The sequence below is a fragment of the Oenanthe melanoleuca genome, chromosome 19 (assembly GCF_029582105.1).
Source record: "Oenanthe melanoleuca isolate GR-GAL-2019-014 chromosome 19, OMel1.0, whole genome shotgun sequence".
Taxonomy (NCBI): Eukaryota; Metazoa; Chordata; class Aves; order Passeriformes; family Muscicapidae; genus Oenanthe; species Oenanthe melanoleuca.
This window is the reverse complement of record NC_079352.1, coordinates 7,650,410-7,671,143: the sequence shown is the minus strand read 5'-3', so window position 1 is coordinate 7,671,143 and position 20,734 is coordinate 7,650,410. Positions and strand designations below refer to the sequence as shown.

Sequence of the window (20,734 nt, the reverse complement as noted above, 5' to 3'; positions counted from 1 at the left end):
CCAGGTAGAACAGGAGCAGGCAGTGGGGGGCTGGTTTCTCTGGTGCTGCCCTGGAGATAACAGGATGAGTGGAAGGGCTTGGAGGAGAGCCCTAGGGAAGACAGAGGGCCATGGAAAGGGGAGGAGTGTTTGCTCATCAGCCAGCTTATTGCTCCAGGAGAGCAGCTTTGGGAATGATGCTGCAGGGCTGAGAAGCTCTGACAGATGGGCACCTTTGCAGCAGGTGGGAACACCCATCCACAGCCATTTGCTTGCATAAATTTTGCTGTCTTAATTGGGTGCCCCTCATGAAGGTGGGATGAGTCCCTGGAGGTGCAGCCACCTGCCTTCACCCCCACAGCATTCCCTGGATGCTGGGCTTCTATCAGGGCTTCATCAGATCCCTTGCCTGCTTTTAACTGAAAGATCTCCTAAACTCCCCCTGCTTTGAGCTGTTGACCCTTGCTGTTTGCTGCCAGCCCAGTGACCTCCTGCTCTCCCAGCAGCTGCTGCAGTGGAGCTGTAAGCTGCAAAGGCAGTGTGGGAAGTGTTGGGCTGAGGATGCTGCAGATGAGCTGTGGGTCTGGGTTTGCTGCTGAGTGTGAGGCAGGAGGCTCCAGGACACCTCTGCAGGGTGGGCAGCTGATTTTGGGAGCCATGTTGTTACAGGAGTTTGGTTCAAGCTCATGTCAATCTACAGGCATTCATTATGTCATTTACACATGACTCTCCTTCATCCCTCATTGTTTACAAACTGGTGCTTTAGTGTTAATTGGAAGAAAAAGAAAGAGATCCAACTTTCTCTGAAAACAGAGAAACTGGAGCAAGGCACTGCACCAGCTCTGCTCTGCCCCCCTTGCATGGGCTTGTCACCAAACCAAGGCCCTTTGGTGTGAGCACTGTGATCCCCTCATTGGTGCTGTTGAGTCATAAACAGCCAGAAAGTGGCTGCAGAAGAAGCTGTTGTTACCCAGCATTGTACCAGGGCAGGGAACATCCATCAGTGCTGGGCACTGTGGATGTGTGGAGTTCTGGGCTTCTCACTCCAGTAAAGACATCAAGGGGCTGGAGTGTGCCCAGATGAGGGAGTAGAGCTGGGGAAGGGTCTGGAAAACCAGGAGCAGCTGGGGGAGCTCTGTCTGGAGAAAAGAAGGCTCAGGGGAGCATTTCTTGCTCTCTACAACTCCCTGACAGGAGGGGCAACCAGGCAGGGATCGGGCTCTGCTCCCAGGGAGCAGGGACAAGAGGAAACAGCCTGAAGTTGTGCCAGAGGAGGTTTAGATTGGATATTAGGAAATAATTCTTCACTGAAAGAGTGGTTAAGTCTTGTCACAGGACTGTGGTGGAGTCACCATCCCTGGAGGTGTTCAGTGAACAGCTGGATGTGCAGTGCTATGGTTTAGTGGGCATGGTAGTATTTGGTCAAACGTTGGGCTTGATGATTTTGAATATCTTTCCCAGCCCTGGTGATTCAGTGACTGTCTGGTTAACACAGCACAGCTCTCCTGTCATCCTGAGATTGCCCTCCTGTGGGAATTCTCCAGCTCTGAGGCTAGTTTGGAGCAGCAGGAGCAGTCAGAGGAAGGTGACCACAGAATGAGAACATCCTGAAGGTGGTCAGGATAGCTGTCTCAGCAACAGGCTGTGGAAGGGCTGAGCTGGGCTTGGTACCTGAGGATGCCCATGGCCACTGTGGTGTTACAAGTCCATTTATTGGTGGAAAACCCCCAGTGTCCAGCCAGTGGCCTCAGACTCCATCCTCAGTGACTGGACTGGCCTGGCAGCCTGTGGGGATCATGCTGGGAGTCCAGAGATTAGGGAACAGGACCCATCACCACTGGTATCAAATGGTATTATATAAATGCAATTCCACTGGTGGTACCAGCTTTTAATTACCTACTAATGTGTTACAGGAGCTCAGTTAAATATCCCATTCCTGGAAGTGTCCAAAACCAGGCTGGGCAGGGTTTGGAGCAGCCTGGTCTAGTTGAAGGTGTCCCAGCCCATGGCAGGGCATTGGAATGATCTTCAAGGTGCCTTCCAACCCAAACCACCCTGTGATTCCAGGATTCTGTGATGTCACCTGCTTCCTTTTAACGATGTAGAAAGTCAAATACTACAATTAAATCTGTTCTGGATCACCCCAAAACACAGCCAGGTGGATGAATGAGGGGTGTTTTAGGGTGTATCTTTCATCCCAGAGGATCCCACAAGTTTTTCAAGCCCCTCTGTGCATCATCTCTGTTCTGCTCCTATGTAAAAACCTGGATATTTTGCACTGACCTTGAACCCTAGCAGGGTCTCTCTTTGCTGCATCTTGAACAGGATTTGTTCCTGGCATGCAGGAAGTTAATCCTGGAGTTAGTGGTCCTTCCTGACAGCACTCATTGTTTCCTGTGCCCTGCTCCTGGCAAAGGCAGATGGATGGCCTTGCCATGTCCTATGTCTACAGCCTACAGGCAGCTGAAGCTCCTTGTGTTGCTCCTGCATGGATGGGACAGGCCTGGCTCTGCTTGGAGCAGGGGTTGAACAGTTCTCTCCTGTCCCCCTCTGCCTGCTCCCCATTCTGTCATACCTGCTGCAAATGGTTGTGTTGGTCAGAGTTGAAAAAATTCTAGAAAACCAGGAGGTTTTGAGTCAGCATCTGATGTTTTTCTTCTTGTTCTCCACAGCTTGAATCAATAAGTCGCAATGTGAAACTCTGAGCTCTGTTTCCAAGAATAAATGTCAGCCTTTGGGAACTGAAGGACTGCACAGAGGTCACAAATCTCTTTTGGCAAATGGGACTTCAGCTGGGAAGTCCTTCTCCACAGAGCTAATCTCCATCCATCCATCCATCCATCCATCCATCCATCCATCCATCCATCCATCCATCCCCCAGTCTCTGTTGTTACTGGGGATTTCCCTGACCCAGGTGCAGGACCTTTCCAGCCAATCTCATCACTAGTGATTTAAACAGATTTCATTTGTATTCTTTGAGGCCATGAAACACTATGGAAGATGTTTCTGCCAGCTCCATAGGGTTCCTAGGAAGGATTCCTTGTTATTTGCTCCCAGAGACCAGATTTCATGGGGCTTTCAGGTCTGTGCTTCCTCTTTGCATTCACCTTTAAGAAATACCCAACATTCCATAAATGGAAGTTTTAAGATAAGCAAGAAAGGTTTACTTTTTTTTTTTAATTTCCTTCGAGGAACTATTCTCAGGATCTTCTTTCATTTTTTTATTGAAAGAGCTGAGTTTTTGCCAAAAAGTTCCTTCCAGCTTTGCCAGGTAACTCAGCTGGGAATTAGCTTGGAATTGCACTTCTCTTGATGATATTGGTTGGTTATTGTCAGTAAAGACTTGCAGGTTGCTGAGGTGAATTTTCTTGGTCCCAGCAGAGGGTGAGTGAGGCAACTCAAGGGCTGAGCACCTTGTAAGCAAAGTCACTGTCACCATGATGTCCAGAGAGCTATGGTAGCAGTGCCTGCATTTACCTCCCTGCTCCTCCCTGCCTCTGCCTGCTCCTCTCTGCTCCTTCCTGCACCTGCCTGCTCCTGCCTGCTCCTTCCTGTTCCTCCCTGTTCCTTCCTGCTGCTCCCTGCTCCTTTCTGCTCCTCCCTGCTTCTCCCTGCCCCTGCCTGCTCCTCCCTGCTCCTTCCAGTTCCTGCCTCCTCCTGCCTGTTCCTGCGTGCCTGTTCTTCCCTTCTGCTTCTGCCTACTCCTGCCTGCTCACTCTTGATCCTGTCTGCTCCTTCCTGCCTGTTCCTGCCTCCTGCCATCTCCTGCCTGCCTGCAGTGCCAGCCTGGGCTGAGTGTCTGCTCCCTGTCAGACAGGGGCCTCATTAGCAGTTGGCAGAGGGAGGAGAAAGAGTTCATGGCCCTGCCTGCACTCCTCCTGCTGCCTGCACTGCCTGGGCTGCCTCCCAGGCAGGGCACAGCAGGCTCTGGGGCTTCTCAGGGCTGTGACCTTGGACCAAAGGCTCCTTCTCCCTGCCAGCAGAGACTGGGGACACGTGGCCATGGGGACAGACATCTCTGCTCTCTGTGTGCTCAGTGCCAGTGGGAATGGAGCAGACATCCTGGGTGGGCTGTGGGGAGCCTGACTCATCCTCTGAAACATCCCATCTGCCCCCTCAGTGCCACTCTGGCATGAAGTGATGCTGGCCACAGCACAGCAATGTTGTGGTACTTCAGCTTCCCGTGGCTGAATGTCACTGGCTGTGAATGGTTAAATAGATCTGGGTGAGTCACTTAAACAGACACGGTGGATGTGAAAATAATTGTCTGGGCAGCCTGTGCCTGCCAGGCCGCCAAGTAATCCTCACACGGCCTGTGACTCAAATCCAGCCAGAAGGAGTGTTCTTCATGCTGCTCAGTTGGAAATATTTTGAGGGAAGGCATCCAGGCCTGTTCCCTGTCCCCTCCTTCCATCAGTGTGGTCTTGTGCACTCCCTGAGTGGCCAGCACAGGACTGTGCTCACCACTTGTCTGTGTATCCTCAGTGGCAGCTTCACAGCAGTGCACAGAGTCCACACAGAACCATGATGGACCTTAAAGACCATCTCATCTCATCTCATCTCATCTCATCTCATCTCATCTCATCTCATCTCATCTCATCTCATCTCAGCCCCCTGCCATGGGCAGGAACACCTTCCACTAGATCAGGTTGGTCCAAGCCCTGTCCAACCTGTCCTTGAATACTTCCAGGGATGGGGCATCCACAGCTGCTCGGGGCACATCCCTCACAGAGAAGAATTTCTCTCCAATATCTGAAGTGCTGCTCCTTAAGGGCTACTTCCAGTCCTGACCACTCCTGGCAGTTACCTGAACAATGATGGATCACTCCCCTTATTAAAGGGCTGCCATGGCAGCCTGGTCCTTGTCTGCTTGCCCAGCCTGGATGGCTGCAGGGAGTTACTCAGCCCAGGCTGGTTTCTTTCTTTATTAAGAAATAATTATTAATTCCTTATTATTACAGTTATTAATTTGAGAACAATTTCTTATTGTTTATTGCTTTCCTATTATTGTGAATTCTTTCAAGAAATTTCTTCATATTACAATTTCTTATTATTTATTTATTTCTTATTATTGCAAGTTTTATTAAGAATGGGGAAAAAATAAATAGTCACTTAAATAAGAATTTAAACTGAAAATATCCCATTCCTGTCACTGCCTTTGTGCCTGTTCTCCAGCAAATATCCTGGGGTGAAGGATTTCACAGATGTGTTCCTTCTCTCCTTTTCCCAATAGTGCTGGAGTCTGTAGCTGGGGGATGGGAGTGTGTACAGCCACCAGAACAACAGGACCTTCCCCCAAAACATTCCCATCATCAGGATTTTCTAATTGTGCCTGTGACTGGCAGCTGCCATCAGAACCATTGACATGAGTCAGTCAATATGCCTCAGCTCTATTAAACAAAGTTTTATTTAATTAAGTCTTGATCTCATCAAAATCAGGAGGGGGTGTTGGGGTGGCAGCAGGATGAGCTGCACTGGCAGATCACAGTTGGATCCATGGGGCTGTGCCCTGCTCCAGCCCTGCTGCTGTGTGCAGGGGTCTGGCACTTCTGAAGCACAGACTGGTGAGGGGCACGTCTGCACAGCTTGGCTTCTTTCAGGACATGCTGGTTTCTGGGAGAGGAACCTGTGTGTGATCACAGATTCACAGGATGCTTTGGGTTTGAAGGGAATTTGAAAGGTTCCCACCATGGGCAGGGACACCTTCCACTGGACCAGGTGGCTCCCAGCTCCATCCAGCCTGTCCTTGGACATTCTTGGGATGGGGCAGCCACAGCTGCCCTGGGCAGCCTGTGCCAGGGCCTCACCATCCTCATAGTCTGAAATTTCTTCCCCATGTCTAACCTAACCTCATTCTTGTTCAATTTAACACTTCTGTTGGGGCCCCAGAGCTGGAGGCAGCTGGAGGTCTCAGGAGTGTGAGGGGAGTGCACCATGGAGCATGAGGTGGGAATGCTCCCAGTCTGGATTGTGGGAGTGCTCCCAGTCTGGATTGTGGGAGTGTTCCCAATTTGGGGATGGAAGTGCTCCCAGTCTGGATTGTGGGAGTGTTCCCAGTCTGGATTGTGGGAGTGCTCCCAGTCTGGATTGTGGGAGTGTTCCCAATATGGGGATGGAAGTTTTCCCAGTCTGGATTGTGGGAGTACTCCCAGTCTGGGGGTGGAAGTGTTCCCAGTCTGGATTGTGGGAGTGCTCCCAGTCTGGGGGTGGAAGTGTTCCCAGTCTGGATTGTGGGAGTGCTCCCAGTCTGGATTGTGGGAGTGCTCCCAGTCTGGGGGTGGATTGTTCCCAATATGGGGATGGGAGTGTTTCCAGTCAGGGGCTGGAGATTCTGCCAGTTAGGGGGTTGAAGTGCTCCCAGCTCAGACCTGCACACTGTGCAGGGCAGCAGGTTTTAGTGTGTCTGCAGCACATCCATGTTTGCTCTCCTCTCTCCCCAGAAACGAAAGAGGAGCTGGAGGAGCTGATGTCTGACATCAAGAAGACGGCGAACAAAGTGCGCTCCAAACTAAAGAGTGAGTGTTGGCCTCTGCTGGAGCTGGGGCTCTGCCTGCAGCACTCCTGTGCAAATACTGGGAATAATTCCAGCCTGCAAATGCTCCCAGGGATGAGCATCACCTTCCCTCTCTGCTGCACCCTCCAGATGCTTTTATTTGCCCTTTGTGGATTTGCCTCCCCTTGTGCCCCGTTCCCAGAATGGAATTGAGGGAATGGGACCTCGAGCAGCTGGTGGGCTCTGAGTAAGTCCTGTGCCACAGCACTGGCAGGGGATGGACACTGGGCACACCCCCAGCTTGGTTCTGTTGAGGTTCTGTTCAGGTCTGGGTGAGTGAAGAGGTGCTGCTGTGGGATGTGCTGCAGGGTGTGACCTTCACTTTCCACTAGTCATCAGTCAATCTCTGAGGTGTGAGAACAAGGTGCCTGTCAACCCACTGATGGTCAGGGTTGTGCTGGAGCACTCAGACAAGCCCAGAATTCCAAGACTGGACCCCAGGGGACTGAGGGAGTCAGAGGGGCAGCAGCATCTTGAGACAGGAGGCAGGTCACTCCTGGCACCTCAGATCTGCCTGTGGTGGTCTTGGGGTTGGTTGACAGTGGTGCAGGACACCTGGCTGTGTCTGAAGGGTAGGAGAGGAGCTGGTGCTTCCCCCTAAGCAGCAGTGTCCTCACTAACCCCAGGGTTTTGTGGGAGTCTCAGCGTGGAGGACTCAGGTCACCACTTATTTATTAGGTAGGTCACCACTGTTGTGGCATGTCCCATGTGTGGGCCAGGAGACCTGTGCTCCCATTGTCCTGCTAGCACATGATCTCAGTTAGAGTCAGGAAGGAGAGCCAGGGGCCATCTTACCTATTCCACAGTCCAAGGGATCCATTTCTACAGCCCTGGACACACTGAGATCTCAGCTGATAGGGTTTGGCCTTAAAAAAATAAAAATCCTTTCTCCAGAATGTTTTGTTCAGTGTTTTGTAAGGGACTTTGAAAGCCTGAAGGATTGTAGGACAGGCTCCTGTTCCTGCTTCCAGAAAAGCCTCTCTGCTATCATATTTACCTGGAGCAGCAGATGACTAGTCCTTGTGCTTTGTCCCAAATTGCCTCATGGCCAGCATGATCAATGACAGAAAACAGTCAGGACTGATCAAAAACAGCATCTGCTGACAACAAACTGCCTTCTTCAGGCCAGACATTACTCATGCAGGGGCTAATTGCTAGCTTCTTGGGCAAATGGGATGTTACTAATGATCAGAAATGCCCAGTGTTTGCCAATACCATTCCTTGGGGATGGGGAGAGGTTTGTGATGAGTGTGAAGGAAGTTAATGATTAAATATGCTGAGCTGTGCTGGAGGGTGAGGGGCAGCTCCAGGGAGAGGGGAGCCCCTGCTGCAAGAGGAGCCTGTGCTGGGCTTGAGGGACCTGCTCAGGATGGAAGGTGCTGGGGACAGCTGGGCTCTGAGAGCTGTGGGACATCAGGGGTGGGAATGGGGTCTTCAGCCAGACTCTGGGGATGCACCAGCTCACACTGGGTGGTTTACATGGAGATGGGTGTCTCTGCACACTGGCCAGCCTGCTGATGGGAGCTTTCTTCCAAGTTTTGTAAGTTCCTGAAATAAAGTCTTTGAATTAATAAGTCCTGAGCTGGCCTTGAGGAGCAGATGTCATGGAATCCTGGAATTATGGAATGGTTTGAGTTGGAGAGGCCTTAAAGGTAATCTCATTTCACTCTCTGCCTTGGGCAGGGACACCCACTACAGCAGGTTGCTGCAGGCCTTGTCTAACCTGGCCTTGGACACCTCAGGGATGGGGCAGGATTGCACTGTCCTGCTCTGTGCCAGCCCTCCTGCCCTGCACCCCTGTGACCTCTCCCTGCCCAAAGCACAGTGGGACATGACAGTGCTCCTCCCTGCCCTGATTCACAGGCTTTGGGCAGTGAGGGCTTCATGAAAATTACCTTCATAATGAAAGGGGCAGATCCCTGTGCTGCTGCATGGATGCTCAGCACAGTGCAGGGCACTCCTGCCAGCATGGTGGGTACTCCCTGTGCCAGTCCAGACAGCTGGAGGAGCTGCTATTTTTAGGTTCCCTGGAGGAGTCTTGAGGTTTGGTATTTTGCAGACACACTTCAGCTCTGGGTTTCCTCCTCCTGCCTCTCTGGTGGAAACAGCTCTCCAATTTGTTTGAATACTGGCAATCAGACCTAAGCATCACATTGATTTTATGTGGAAATCCTGGCTCACCAGCCTGGGGGCGACAGTGCTGTCCTTTCAGCCCCAAATCACAGCCAGTGGCCAGGCACCAGGTGCTTTGCAGGCATGAAACAGAGCTTTGCTGCCAGGCTGAGTGGTGGAGTCAGGATTTGGGAACTGCCCAGTACCAGCTGCTCCTCAATCCAGTCTTTCACAGTCCCTTTGCCAAACAATCCCTTTCCTTTGGCTGAGCCCTGGAACAGGCACTCTGGCAAAGTGGTGGAGTCACCATCCCTGGAAGTATTCAAAAAATGAGTGCATGTGGCATTTGGCAGTGGGTTTAATGGGCTTGAGGTAATCAGTCAAAGGTTGGCTTTGATGACCTTGGAGGTCTTTTACAACTTTAAAGATGCAGTGGTTGTTCTCCAGAAGCACAAAGTAACGTGTCCTTGTGCCCTGAGCAGGCATCGAGCAGAGTATCGAGCAGGAGGAGGGGCTGAACCGGTCGTCGGCCGACCTGCGGATAAGGAAAACTCAGGTGAGCTCTGCCCCTGGCACCAGCAGGGGAAGGGGGAATGGAGCTGAGGGAGCCCAGCAAGTGCTGGGAGGAGAGGCCTGTGCTGGGCTGTGGATGGGTTTCTCTGTCCTCCTGCCCAGCCATGCAGAGCTGCTGTGTAACTTTTACCTTCTGGTGATGCTTTGGTGAGAGAGATCCCAGTGGGATGCAGCCATTGCAGCAGCCTGGAATCTGTCCTTGCATCCCTGCAGAGCTGTGTCCTCTGTGCTGGGGGTGGGGGTGAAGACAAGGCAGCTCAGAGCCTTGTTCTGCAGCCAAGAATGTGTTTTAGCAAAGGCAGCAGGGGCAGCCAGTGCTGCTCTTATCACCTGGGCTGGTGTTGGACCTGAGGAGACCTTTATCACCTGGTCCTGTGTTTGGGGAGTGAAGAACTGCTAGACCTGAGTGAAACAAATCCTTTCCCTAACTTGAGTTAATTTCTCTTTTATGAGTTCAATCACAAGGTGCATTTTGATATGCTTTTTATTTGCTGTGAATATTCAAGTAGGTTTATTTAATGTCTGAAAGCCATTTAAAATGCTTTTTTCCAGCCGATTTTGCACAAAACTCCTTGAAAAATCACATGCATATTGTAGACGTGTGGGATGCCCATGGGAACATAAAATAATAATCTGAGAAAATAAACACTGAGTTAAGTAACTTCTTAAGCAAAAGAGGTACAGCATGGTGTGCTAGTGAGCAGGAAGGGTGTCACTCAGCACCCAGGCTATATTTGGCTCCAGATCAACATATGTTTATAGTTTTCAGCTGAATGAGAATGAAGTGGATTTTAGGAAAAACAATTTTGGAGCAGCAGAAGAGCTGCTTGGATGGAATCTCACATTGCTGCTGGATTTTGAGCTGATGCTTGGGAGCTGTCCTGGCCCTGCTCTGGGCCAGCACCTCTCGAGCAGAGGATGGAGCTGGAGCTGCCAGGGGTGTTGATGTGAGTTTGTGGTGGAGGAGGGAGAGGAGCTGAGGCTCTCCATAAATACTGTGCTGTTGCTGGCTTAGAATAGCTGCAGGCACACCCTGGAGGTGTCTCCAGTGCTGTCTCCTGCAGGGGCTGTGCTGGCTGGGGCTGCTCCAGCTGTGTGAACACCTGCACCAACACAGCTGAGTGCTGGTGGTACCAGGCACCTCTGGCATTCCCTGTTCCCTCACTGTGCAGAGAATGTCCAGAGATGGGAACAAACCTGGAGAAGGGTCTGGAGCACAAGTCTGATGAGGAGCAGCTGGGGGAGCTCTGTCTGGAGAAAAGGAGGCCCGGGGGGACCTTCCCACTCTACAATGCCCTGACAGGAGGGTGCAGTCAGCTGAGGGCTGGGCTCTGTGTCCAGGGAACAAGGGACAAGACAAGAGGAAACAGCCTGAAGTTGTGCCAGTGGGGGTTCAGGATGAATTTCTCCACTGAAAGGGTTGTCAGTATTGGAAGGGGCAGCCCAGGGAGGAGGTGGAGTCCCCATCCCTGGAGGTGTTGGAGGAACAGCTGGAGGTGGCACTCAGTGGAAAAGGTGGAGATCAGTCCTAGATTGGACATGATAATCTTGGAGGTCTTTTCCAGCCTTAATGATTCTATATTGTGCCTTTGGGCAAGGCTGGGTACTTCCCCCAGCCCTGCAGAGTGTTCCCATTGGGTCCAGCCTGTGCCTGTGCAGGGTCTGGCATGGCAGTGGCAGGCAGGGCTCAACCCAGGGCAGTGCCATAGCCTCACCTCCAGGTTTCTGAGGTGCAAGTGGTGCAAGGAGGGTGCTGCCAGCCTCCCAGGGGATCTTCTCAGGAGGCTGTGCTTGGGTAGGGCTGGGTGAGGGGCGCCTCTGGTCCACTCCCCTGGAGACGTGTCACCTGCTGCCACCTGCCCCCTTGTGCTCTGTCCCACTCTCTGGAGCAGCATGTGGGCTGGCAGTGCTTTGGGGTGGTTGGAGGTGCAGTCAGTGCTCAGGCTGAGCCTCCCCCTGCCCTGTCTCTCTCCAGCACTCCACCCTGTCCCGCAAGTTCGTGGAGGTGATGTCGGAGTACAACGCCACGCAGACCGACTACCGGGAGCGCTGCAAGGGCAGGATCCAGAGGCAGCTGGAGATCAGTGAGTAACCTGCATGGGCCACAGCTGGGCTCTGTGTGCCATGGGGACACCTGCTCTGGCTCCCAGTGCCTCAGAGCTGCTCCCACTGCTGGGCAGAGCTTCCAGGAGAGCCCAGGAGGCTGTGGAGTGACTGGGACACGGCTTCTGTGGGTGGTGCCTTGGGCAAAGTGCATCCAGCAAGGTACAGCCCAAAATGCTGCAGAGAGAGCACAAGGAGAGGAATTGTTTGCAGCTAATTTTTAATTCAGAGAAGCTCATGGGAATTCCTGATTCCTGTGTGTACTTGTCCTTCCTCAGGGTGCTCTTCTTCATGCATGAGCTAAGCTAAACATGAAAACAGAGAAGGGAATTCTGGAGATGGGAGCACTCCCTGCTCCTGATGGTCTCCCTTGCACAGGAAAGCAGAAGTGTCAGTGCTGCCCCAGGCACCTCTCTGGGCCCAGGACCTGATGGCTCTTAGCAGCCATCATGTTGTGGCCAAGGGTGGACCTCAGGTGACACCTCTGAGGCTGGTGACACCTCACCCAGGTGACCCTGCTGTGGCACTAAGATCTCTGAGTCATCCAGAGCCCATCACTTCTGAGAATTCCAGTCCTGCCTGTCTATAAAAACACTCTCCTCCTTATGCTTCTTTTGGGCAGTCAGTGATACCTGGATAGTTTAGAGCAAGGGGATTATCTCCCAGCAAAGAACTGTGTAATTAGGGGAATAATCAAGGGAGAAGTCAGGGCATGCAGAGATTAAAGGAGATTTTTGCAAATAATCTCACTCTGAGACATGTTGTGGGGTTTGTGCTGAGAATGGAAGGCTTGAACTTAGGTTGGTTTTTTTTTTTCCCCTAACAACCAATTGGATGCTTTTCTTTCCTCCAGCAACTCACTGTGAATAATGACAGGAGATCTGTGAGTCAGTCTCATGTCCTTGGTGGTCACCTGTGGCAATGTGCTTCATTGGCCTGGGAATCTGGGTGCTGTGGGGTGTGGGGATTTCTGTGGAGGGCTAGAAGGAGACACAGCTGTGCAAGCCTTAATCTTTGTTCAGATTAGTCTTTCTGATGTCTGATACTAACAGGGCTGGATGGGAAGGCTGACTGACACGAGTCAACAAGAGCTTGCCAGTTTGCTGTAAAGCAGGATGTGCTGCTCCAGCTGCCTGACTCATCCCTCAGCCAACATCACCCTGCAGTTGACAGCTGAGGAGTGGCTTGTCATGTGAACAGGAATTTAGGGTATCCCTGTGCCTCCCTCTGAGAGAGGAGATTTGGAAGGACTCAGCCATGTCCTTGATTGGATGCAGACCTGAAAGAAACCTTCCTCTTGTGTTCTTACTGGATTTTGGGAGGGCTCTGCTGCTCTGCTTAAATTCTGAAGATATATTGTTATTCTTCTGCTCTGTCCATCCTGCCAGGTTGTCAGCTCCTGACAGAGCCTGATGGGTGCAGGGAAAGGGCTGCTCAGGAGCCCCATGGAGCAATGTGTGGTGAAGGGCAGATGTCCCAGTCCCTGATAGCAAGAGACTCTTGTTCTCCTCAGGATGGAGGTGTGGAGGAGAGTGGGAGATCAGTGCATTTCTCTTTGCTACAGAGGAGGTGCAGAGGTGGGATGGGGCTGTGCTGGGAGGGACACAGTCCTCTGCACAGCCCTTTGCCAAAGCTGGATTCCCCCATCAAGACAGTGGAAAATATCTCCTGGCAAAAAGACTCATCAAAAGGAACTTTAGGTTCCCAGCTTAGGGATGTTTCACCAGGAGTGCTGCCTGGACAGGGACTCTGCTTGGCCTGGGGTGTCCCAGCCAGTGCCTTCAGCCCCAGCTGCTCCAGGGGCTCCCACAAGAACAGAGCTCAGTTGGGATGTGGTGACTGCACACATCTCCACAAAATCCTCAGCTCTTGTTTTCTGCTCAGGAGTCCAAAGATAGAAAGTGCTGGGAGCTCTGACAGCAAAGCCAGTAAATCATTTGGGTTTTCAGAGTATGAAAGCAGGAACTCCTCAGCTGCTCAGGGTGGGCTCCCCAGCACCCAGCAAGTTTCTCCATTCTCACCACATCTGGCTCTACAAGTAGGACAGTGGCAGAGTTGGTGATGTAGTCACTGCCCCAGGCTGAAGCCCCCCACCCCGGGGCTCCCCACAGCCCTCTCAGGTTCTGTTCCCTTCTCCTGAGATCCATGAGTACATAGGTGGCAAAGCTCAGGGCTCACATTCATCTGTGACCCCTCTCAGGTTGTTTTTGTGACTCAAAACAGCAGCTTCTCAGGGCTTGGGGTCACTACCAGGTCATAGTTGTCTAGACCAGCCTCACACAGAACTCCAGCCTCTGCCCACACATCTGAGAGCTGTGCTCTGCTCTGCCCCATTTCCCCCACTCTGAGGTGCCCTGGGCTCATCCTGGAGGATGCTGTTGTCCTTTTCAGTACCACTGGCTGCAAGGCAGCTTGTCACAGGGGAGCACCTACAGAGCCCTGCTCTGCAGGTTTTGGTTTCAGCAAGCTTGGTGGAGTCACTTCATGAGCTGTTCCTGCCTGACTGCCCTGTTGGCACTGGTGGGGTGTCACTTGCCCTGTCTCAGGTGACCTGCTCACCCTCCCCACCCCACTGGGCACCCCAATGCCCTGCCCAGCATCTCCATCTGTTTGGCTGTAATTCCATGTGTCCCACATGGCTGCTAGCCCAGGAAATACTCTGCAGTTCATCCAGGGACCAGTGCCAGCCATGGAGTGATCAGCATTTCTCTTCACTCTGTGGGGTGGGGAAGGGAAGGAAAGGACACATGTGGTGTGGGTGAATTGTTTTTAGAGGAGCCATGGGGCTGGAGGTCCCCAGAGACATGGAGGGTTTTGCTACAGGGGGAAGACAGAGCCTGGCTTCTGTCACACAGCAGCAGGGCCAAAGCTTGTGCAGTCCAGCTGAGCCCAGCATCCTCATGGCATTGAGCTGGCTGGGACAGGGCTTGTCAAGAACTTGCTTGTGGTTTCTTCCCCATCCCTTCTTCACAGACACCATGGCTGCTGCTGGCTGCTGGTCCCTCAGCACTGCTCCCTGCCCAGGTGTGTCCAGGAGGGACAAGGTGGCAGCTTGGTGCCCTTCAGATGAGGAGTGTCAGAGCCAGGCTGTGAGAGGGCAGCCCCTCAAACTGCCCCTGTTCTCTGTTCCACTCCTGGGAAAATTACATGGAGTCAGCAGAGCCCTGTGGTGAGGCTGTGGGAGCTCTGGTGGGACAGGGGCTCTTGGCTGACCTGTGTTGTGTGGTTGCAGCTGGCAGGACCACCACCAGTGAGGAGCTGGAGGACATGCTGGAGAGCGGCAACCCGGCCATCTTCTCCTCTGGGGTAAGCACTGACAGAAGCTGCAGCTGAGCCATTCCTCTCAGCCAGGGCAGGGCTGGTGGGTGTGCTGCCACAGTGGCCTCAGTGTGGGAGTCATGGCCACAGCTCATGGAGGGGGCCCAGGGGCTCAGCTCTGCCTGAGGATGCTGTTGGAGCTGCCTGCCTTGGGGTGGTTGGAGGGGCTCTGTAGTTCCTGCTCATCCCTCTCTTGGTGCCCCCAGTCCCAGCATGGGAGCTGGGTCTGAGCATGGTGCTCAGAGGCCTTATTTTCTCTGCAGATCATCATGGATTCAAACATCACCAAGCAGGCACTGAATGAGATTGAGACACGGCACAGTGAGATCATCAAACTGGAGAACAGCATCCGAGAGCTGCACGACATGTTCATGGACATGGCCATGCTGGTGGAGAGCCAGGTGGGGACAAGGTGCAGCCCAGGGCTCCCCTGAAGGGCTTGGAGGGCAGTGGGGCTCCCTGTGGTGGGTGGCAGGCTGGAGAACACTGCTCCCCTGCCTGGGTGGGTGCTGGGAGGAAAAACCACACCTGGGAGCAGCATGGCTCAGTGGGGCTGAGCTGGGCTCCCAGGGCTGGAGCCTGGCACCCACAGCTGGGGGGCAGTGGTGGGGGAGGGAGGTTCACTGAGAGGCTCAGGAGGAGGGCAGTGGGTGCTGCCATGCAGGGGGAGATTTCTTCCTCCTCCCTGGAGCAGCAGGCCCAGGTGGGTGAGCTCAGGGTGCCCCTGGCTGTGCTGCCAGCCATGGCACAGTCCCCTCAGCCAGGCCCGTGCTCCTGTGTTTGCTCACCCCCCTTCTTGCCCGCCATGCTGCCATGGCCCGAGGACACGTCGCTGGCAGGTAAAGGCCGAGCCCCTGGTGCTGCATGCTCTGCTCTGCATGGCTGCTCCTGCATGGCTGCTGCTTGCATGGGGCTGGGATGGCCAGTGGCAGGACAGCAAGGGCCACCAGGGCATGGTGGTCCTGTCTGCAGTGGGGGACGTGTGTGGGGAATTGATGATTCTGTGCCCTGCTGTAAGGGCTGGACAGTGCCAGCACCCTTGTCCTGTGGGTGAGAAGCTCGAAGCTGCTGGCACTGGGAATGGAAGGCTGGCAGCTCTGCTCTGCCCCAGGCATGGCACAGGTAGGAAGAAGCAGCAGCAGTTTTACACAAGACAGGGAGCAGTTGGTGGGCTCAGTGCTCAGCACCCCTGAGCCCCAGGGTCTGTCCTCCCTGTGCTTTCCAGCATTAGGTTGAGAAATGAGCATTGCAGAGTTGCTGGCTATGAGCCCTTGGCTCTGTGGCCTCAATTCCCTCCATGCCATGCAGGAGGACACAGGCATTCAAACCTCCCACTCCTGCCAACCCTGTCCAGCTGCTGCAGGACTTGGCTGTCTCCCTGCCCAGTCAGGATGGGGCCAAAGGAGGTGAACAAGGCTGGAGTCCCCACACCCACAGGAGTCCCCACTCCCAGCCCACCCCTGCAGCAGGGGCAGAGAGGGGCAGGGTCCCTGCAGGGCTCTGCAATCCTGGCTGCCCTTGCTCCAGACCCTTCAGTGCAGCACCTGTGTGGAATGGAGCAGTGGTCCCTGGTCCCTGCACGTGCATGGTTTTGTGAGCATCCCTCATGGTGCTACTGGTGCTGTCCTTGCTCCCTGCCATGCCTCCTGTTCCAGCAGCATGTAGTGTGGTGCTGGTGTAGGTCCTGTTATGGCTTTGATGTCACCTGAGATATTGGACAGGTCAGTGCCAGGACCAGGCTGGGAACTCCCTTGGCCCTCAGCCTTGCTTGTCTCCCTGCTGGGATGTGCACAGAGATCCCCTGGGATGGGGCATGCGGTGCAGAGCTGGCAGCCAGGAAGCAGCCGGTGCCACAGGCAGCTGATGGTGCTTCTCTCCACGCAGGGCTGCTGGGCAGGGCAGCATCCAGCCGGAGGCAGGCAGCAGCAGAGCAGGAAGGAGCTGAGCCCTGCGTGGGCACGTGGGCTGTGTCCCCCTGCAGGGAGAGATGATTGACCGCATCGAGTACAACGTGGAGCACTCGGTGGACTACGTGGAGCGCGCCGTGTCCGACACCAAGAAAGCCGTGAAGTACCAGAGCAAAGCCAGGCGGGTGAGTCACGGCCCCTCTGCCCTGCCTGCACTGCTGCACCTCCTTCCCAGGCACAGGGCCCAGCTGGCACCTGGCACTGCCCCACAGCACTGGGAGCAGCCCAGGCCCTGAGGGTGGCACAGCTGAGGCAAAGCTCCCAGCACAGACTGTGGGAAAGCTGACAATGAGCATAGGGCAGGGGTGCTGCCTGGGGGGAGGACAAGGGACAAGGTGGACCCCTGGACCAGGCGTGCTGTGAGAGCCACATCCCTTGCCAGAAACAAAAACAAAAACAAAAACAAACAAAAAAACCAAAACCAAAAACAAACAAACAAACAAAAAAAAAAACAGAGAAAACCCAAAAACAAACTAGGGAAAGGTCATGGTTCAGCTCAGACCCTGAGCACAGTGCCAGCTGTCTGTCCTGCTCCCATCACCTGGTCCTGTATCAGCTTGGGGACCTGAAGGCCACCACCTCAGCTCTGCCAACCCAGGCAGAAGCAGGAGCAGGGGTATCCCTCCCTGCCCAGCACTGCCAGGGTGCTGCTCAGAGCCCAACGTGGGCAAAGGGGAACAGGACAGAGTGCCAAACTCCAAACTCCTGCTCCATCCTGCCCCAACACTCACCATCCCCTCTCCCCTCTCTCCCCGCTGCTGCTGGCACACCTGAGCAGAAGAAGATCATGATCATCATCTGCTGTGTGATCCTGGGCATCGTCATCGCCTCCACCTTCGGCGGCATTTTCGGCTAGCCCCGCCCCAGAGGACTGTGTGTGTGACGGACGGAGCCGCGCGTGCCACGGGGCTGCAGCCACAGCGGGGCCGCCCGCGCAGCCCGGAGCCCCTGCAGCATTTCAGTTTCATGCATGGTTGTTTGTGACGCTGTGTGTGCGGTGCGGTGCGTCTGTGTGGAGGGAGCTCCAGCCCCGGGGCGCAGGGGGCGGGCCATGGTGATGGGCGCGAGGGGGACCCTGGTGGGGAACCCGAGCTCTCATCACTGCTCCGGGCTGGGGGGCTGCCTGGGACCGGGGGTGGGGACAGAAGTGCCCTCGGGCACTGCTGCTCATCCTGGGATGGACAGTCTGTGTTAGTGACGGCTGAGGAGGGACTGATGACGGCTGTTAGGGCTCCTTGGGTGCCCAGTCAGCCTCCCCAGCTTGCCCATCACCTCCAACTCTCATGTCAGTCGGCCGCATCTGTGCTTGCAAACACCTTCCCTTGGGCTGCTTCTCTTCGGGGCCCTTCCCCAGGGGTGTGCTCTACCCAGCCCTGCCTGGCCAGTGACTGTGTCTGGCTCTGGGGCTCCATCCCTGCCACTCCTCCCTGCAGGGCTGTCCCCTCCCTACATGAGCTCTCACCTCAGCAGGGTGCCAAAGGGTGGAGGTGCCACTGCAGGTGGTGGGTGCCTGGTGGAGCAGTGTGGAATGAGGAGTTGCTGCTTGGGGCCATCACAGTTGCCTGGGGACAGGAATAGGGCACATCAGGGCCAGTGCTGCTCCTGGATGCTGGCCTCACAGGACAGGATGGCAAGGATAGCCTAAGGCCAGTGAATTTCACTGGCTGCTCATCCTGCACCACAGCCTCATGGCAGTGCTCTCAGCCCTGGCACATGGTGGTCCTGGCTCCCCGTGCCCACAGGCTGAACTCTGCCCACTGGGGTTTGGGACTGTTGCTGATGTCCACAGCCCCTGGCAAGGCTGCTCCAGCCTTGCTTTTTCACACCCAAGGCTGGGGGTTAGAAGCAGTTGGGCTTTCTCCTGTTGTGGTCCCAGGAGCAGCCCTTGCTGCATCCAGCCCCCTGCAGGTGAGGAGTAGCAGCCTTCCTCCTCCTGTGTCCCATCAGGCTCTCAACAGGCCAGTGCCTGGCTGCCTGTTTGCCACCTCCTGGCACCCTGCTGCTCCTGGCACCCTGCCCTTCTGCCCAGCCATCCAGTGAGGCACCTGCTCTCAGGGGGTGCTGTGGGACAACCTGGGTGCCCTGTACCCTGTGCCACGCCCTTGGCAGATGCAGCTGCTGTGGGGTCCAAGCCCACTGGCAGCTCAGGGGGTCCAGTACTGCCGTTGCCTGTTTCCCTCAGGCTAGGGACAGGGCTCTGTCCTCACCTTCCTCCGGAGCCCCCAGGGCTCTGGCTGGCCTGTGCACATGCCAAAGTACCACAGAGGAGTCCCATGTTAGGCTAGGCCCACTGCCACACTGGGACAGGGGCTGGCTGGCTGGTGCTGGTAGCAGAAAAGGGACCCTTGATGGCAGCCAGTATTCCAGCCTTGGGCAGCATCACCTCCCAGCTCCCACCAGCCCCAGGGCAGGGCTGCTCCACAAGCTGCCAGGGTGCTGTGGCTGTGTGTGGTACCCCTGGGTGCAGGACAAAGGCAGTGGCTGCAGCCATAGTGCTGCCCCCAGGGCCAGCCCTGCCCAGCAGCAGCTCTGGCACAGCTTCTTCTCTGCCACCCAAGGTCCCCCCTAGAGCCCCTTGTTGCATGCAGCTGCCCTTGCAAGTGGGTCCAGCCTGGTTCCCCACACTGCCCAGTCTAAGCCCCTCAGGGTGCAGCCATGGGAACATCCCAGACCAGAGCCCCCTTCTTTCACAGTCCCACACCAACCCACGTGAGCTCCAGCACTGCAGCCTGTGTGCTCTGAAGGGCTTGGGGCACCAGGACCATGCAGGCAGGCGTAGGAGGCAGGCAAGGGCAGGGTCTCTGCTCCAGGGGACAGGTCTGGCTGCAGGAAAAGGGAGTGGCCGTGCTCCTGTCCATCAGCAGCTCCCTGCCACTGCCGTCCCTGCTTACTCTGCCAGGCCAGCAAGAGCCCCAGGGCCCCTCCAGGAAGCAATAACACTGGGCAGGCAGGGAAACCCTCCTCCCAGGCTCCTGCCCTTCAGCCATGCTCCTGCCCTGCAGCCATGCCCACTGCTAGCACAAGGTGACTATTTTTTCTTCCAGGCAGCAGCTTTAGTGGCACAAGGTCACCTGACATCAGGGCTGTGGCACCCCTGTCAAGGCACAAGGCCAAGAACTGCACTGGGGGGATTCTTGGCCCTTGCTCCTTGTTGGCACCACCACTGCCAGCAGCCCCCACAGCAGCAGGAGTTGGATGGGGCCAGTCAGGGCCACTGGCACTTTGCTGGGATCCCGTGGGCAGCAGCAGTGCTGGGCTCCAAAGCAAGGGAGATGAGGAGCAGGCTGCCACTGCTGCCCCACAGCAAGCTCACACTGTCCTCGCTGTGAGGGGAGGGTGTTTTGGTGCAATAATTACCCCTGCACTACGGGAAGCCCCATTGAGTTCCTTTTTACCTACCTGTTGTTGCATGTACAGACCAAATCACCAAGTGTGGTTGTGCTTTGGGAAGATGTTTCACCTTTTCTTTCCAGCCCCCAACCTGCACCCGCTTGTCCTTTGGGTTCCACCCCCTCTGTTCCAAGTGCCACCCGCCCTCCCCACGCCGGGAGCGTGTTGATGCAGTATTCCATGAGCAGTGTGGGGCACGCACAGCTTGCACTCGAACTGGGGATTGTTTGGGTTTTGGTTTGTTTTGTTTTGTTTTTTTTTTTTTTTGTAATTAATGTACTTGAAGGCTTTCCGAGCCCCCCGTGGAGTTCTACTGTTGCTGTACTGTGAGCTAAGTGTCCTTGTTTTCTATGTGGATCTTGACCCTGGCTTGCTCTGTCTCACTGGGCTGGATGACACTGTATGTTGCCTCTCTTCTCCTTTCCTCTTTCCCTACCTGCTAGCATTCCTTTCTTCTCCCAAGGCTTTGGGTGCAAAACAGCTTCCCATTTTGTGGAATTTTTATGTAGAATAAACATTTGTAACTGTAAAGCTGTGGGAGCCACCTCTCCTTGTTTCAAGGGAAGGGGTGGGGGGGTCCAGTCAGCCCCAGCACCCTGGAAGCACTAAAGAAAAGAGAGTGGGCTTGGTGCCAAGCACCAACAGGACTAAATGGACTGGAAGAACACTTGTGCCAGGAGCAACTTTGTCCTCATGGATCTACACCTTGACAGTGTGGATCCTCTGCAGGCAGAGGGGC

General features: G+C 54.8%; 1 protein-coding gene across 1 annotated transcript in view; it reads left to right on the top strand.

Annotated features, from left to right (window-relative positions):
• The window catches only part of STX1A (syntaxin 1A), a 62,562-nt gene extending 42,032 nt beyond the window's left edge, over positions 1-20,530 (top strand). Inside the window, exons 4-10 of the mRNA XM_056506431.1 lie at positions 6,420-6,494; positions 9,127-9,200; positions 11,193-11,301; positions 14,553-14,626; positions 14,902-15,039; positions 16,620-16,730; positions 17,384-20,530. Of these exons, the coding sequence (XP_056362406.1) occupies positions 6,420-6,494; positions 9,127-9,200; positions 11,193-11,301; positions 14,553-14,626; positions 14,902-15,039; positions 16,620-16,730; positions 17,384-17,461 (659 nt within the window). The 3' untranslated portion in view covers positions 17,462-20,530. The remainder of the gene's footprint in view (positions 1-6,419; positions 6,495-9,126; positions 9,201-11,192; positions 11,302-14,552; positions 14,627-14,901; positions 15,040-16,619; positions 16,731-17,383) is intronic.
• Positions 20,531-20,734: the final 204 nt, after the last annotated feature.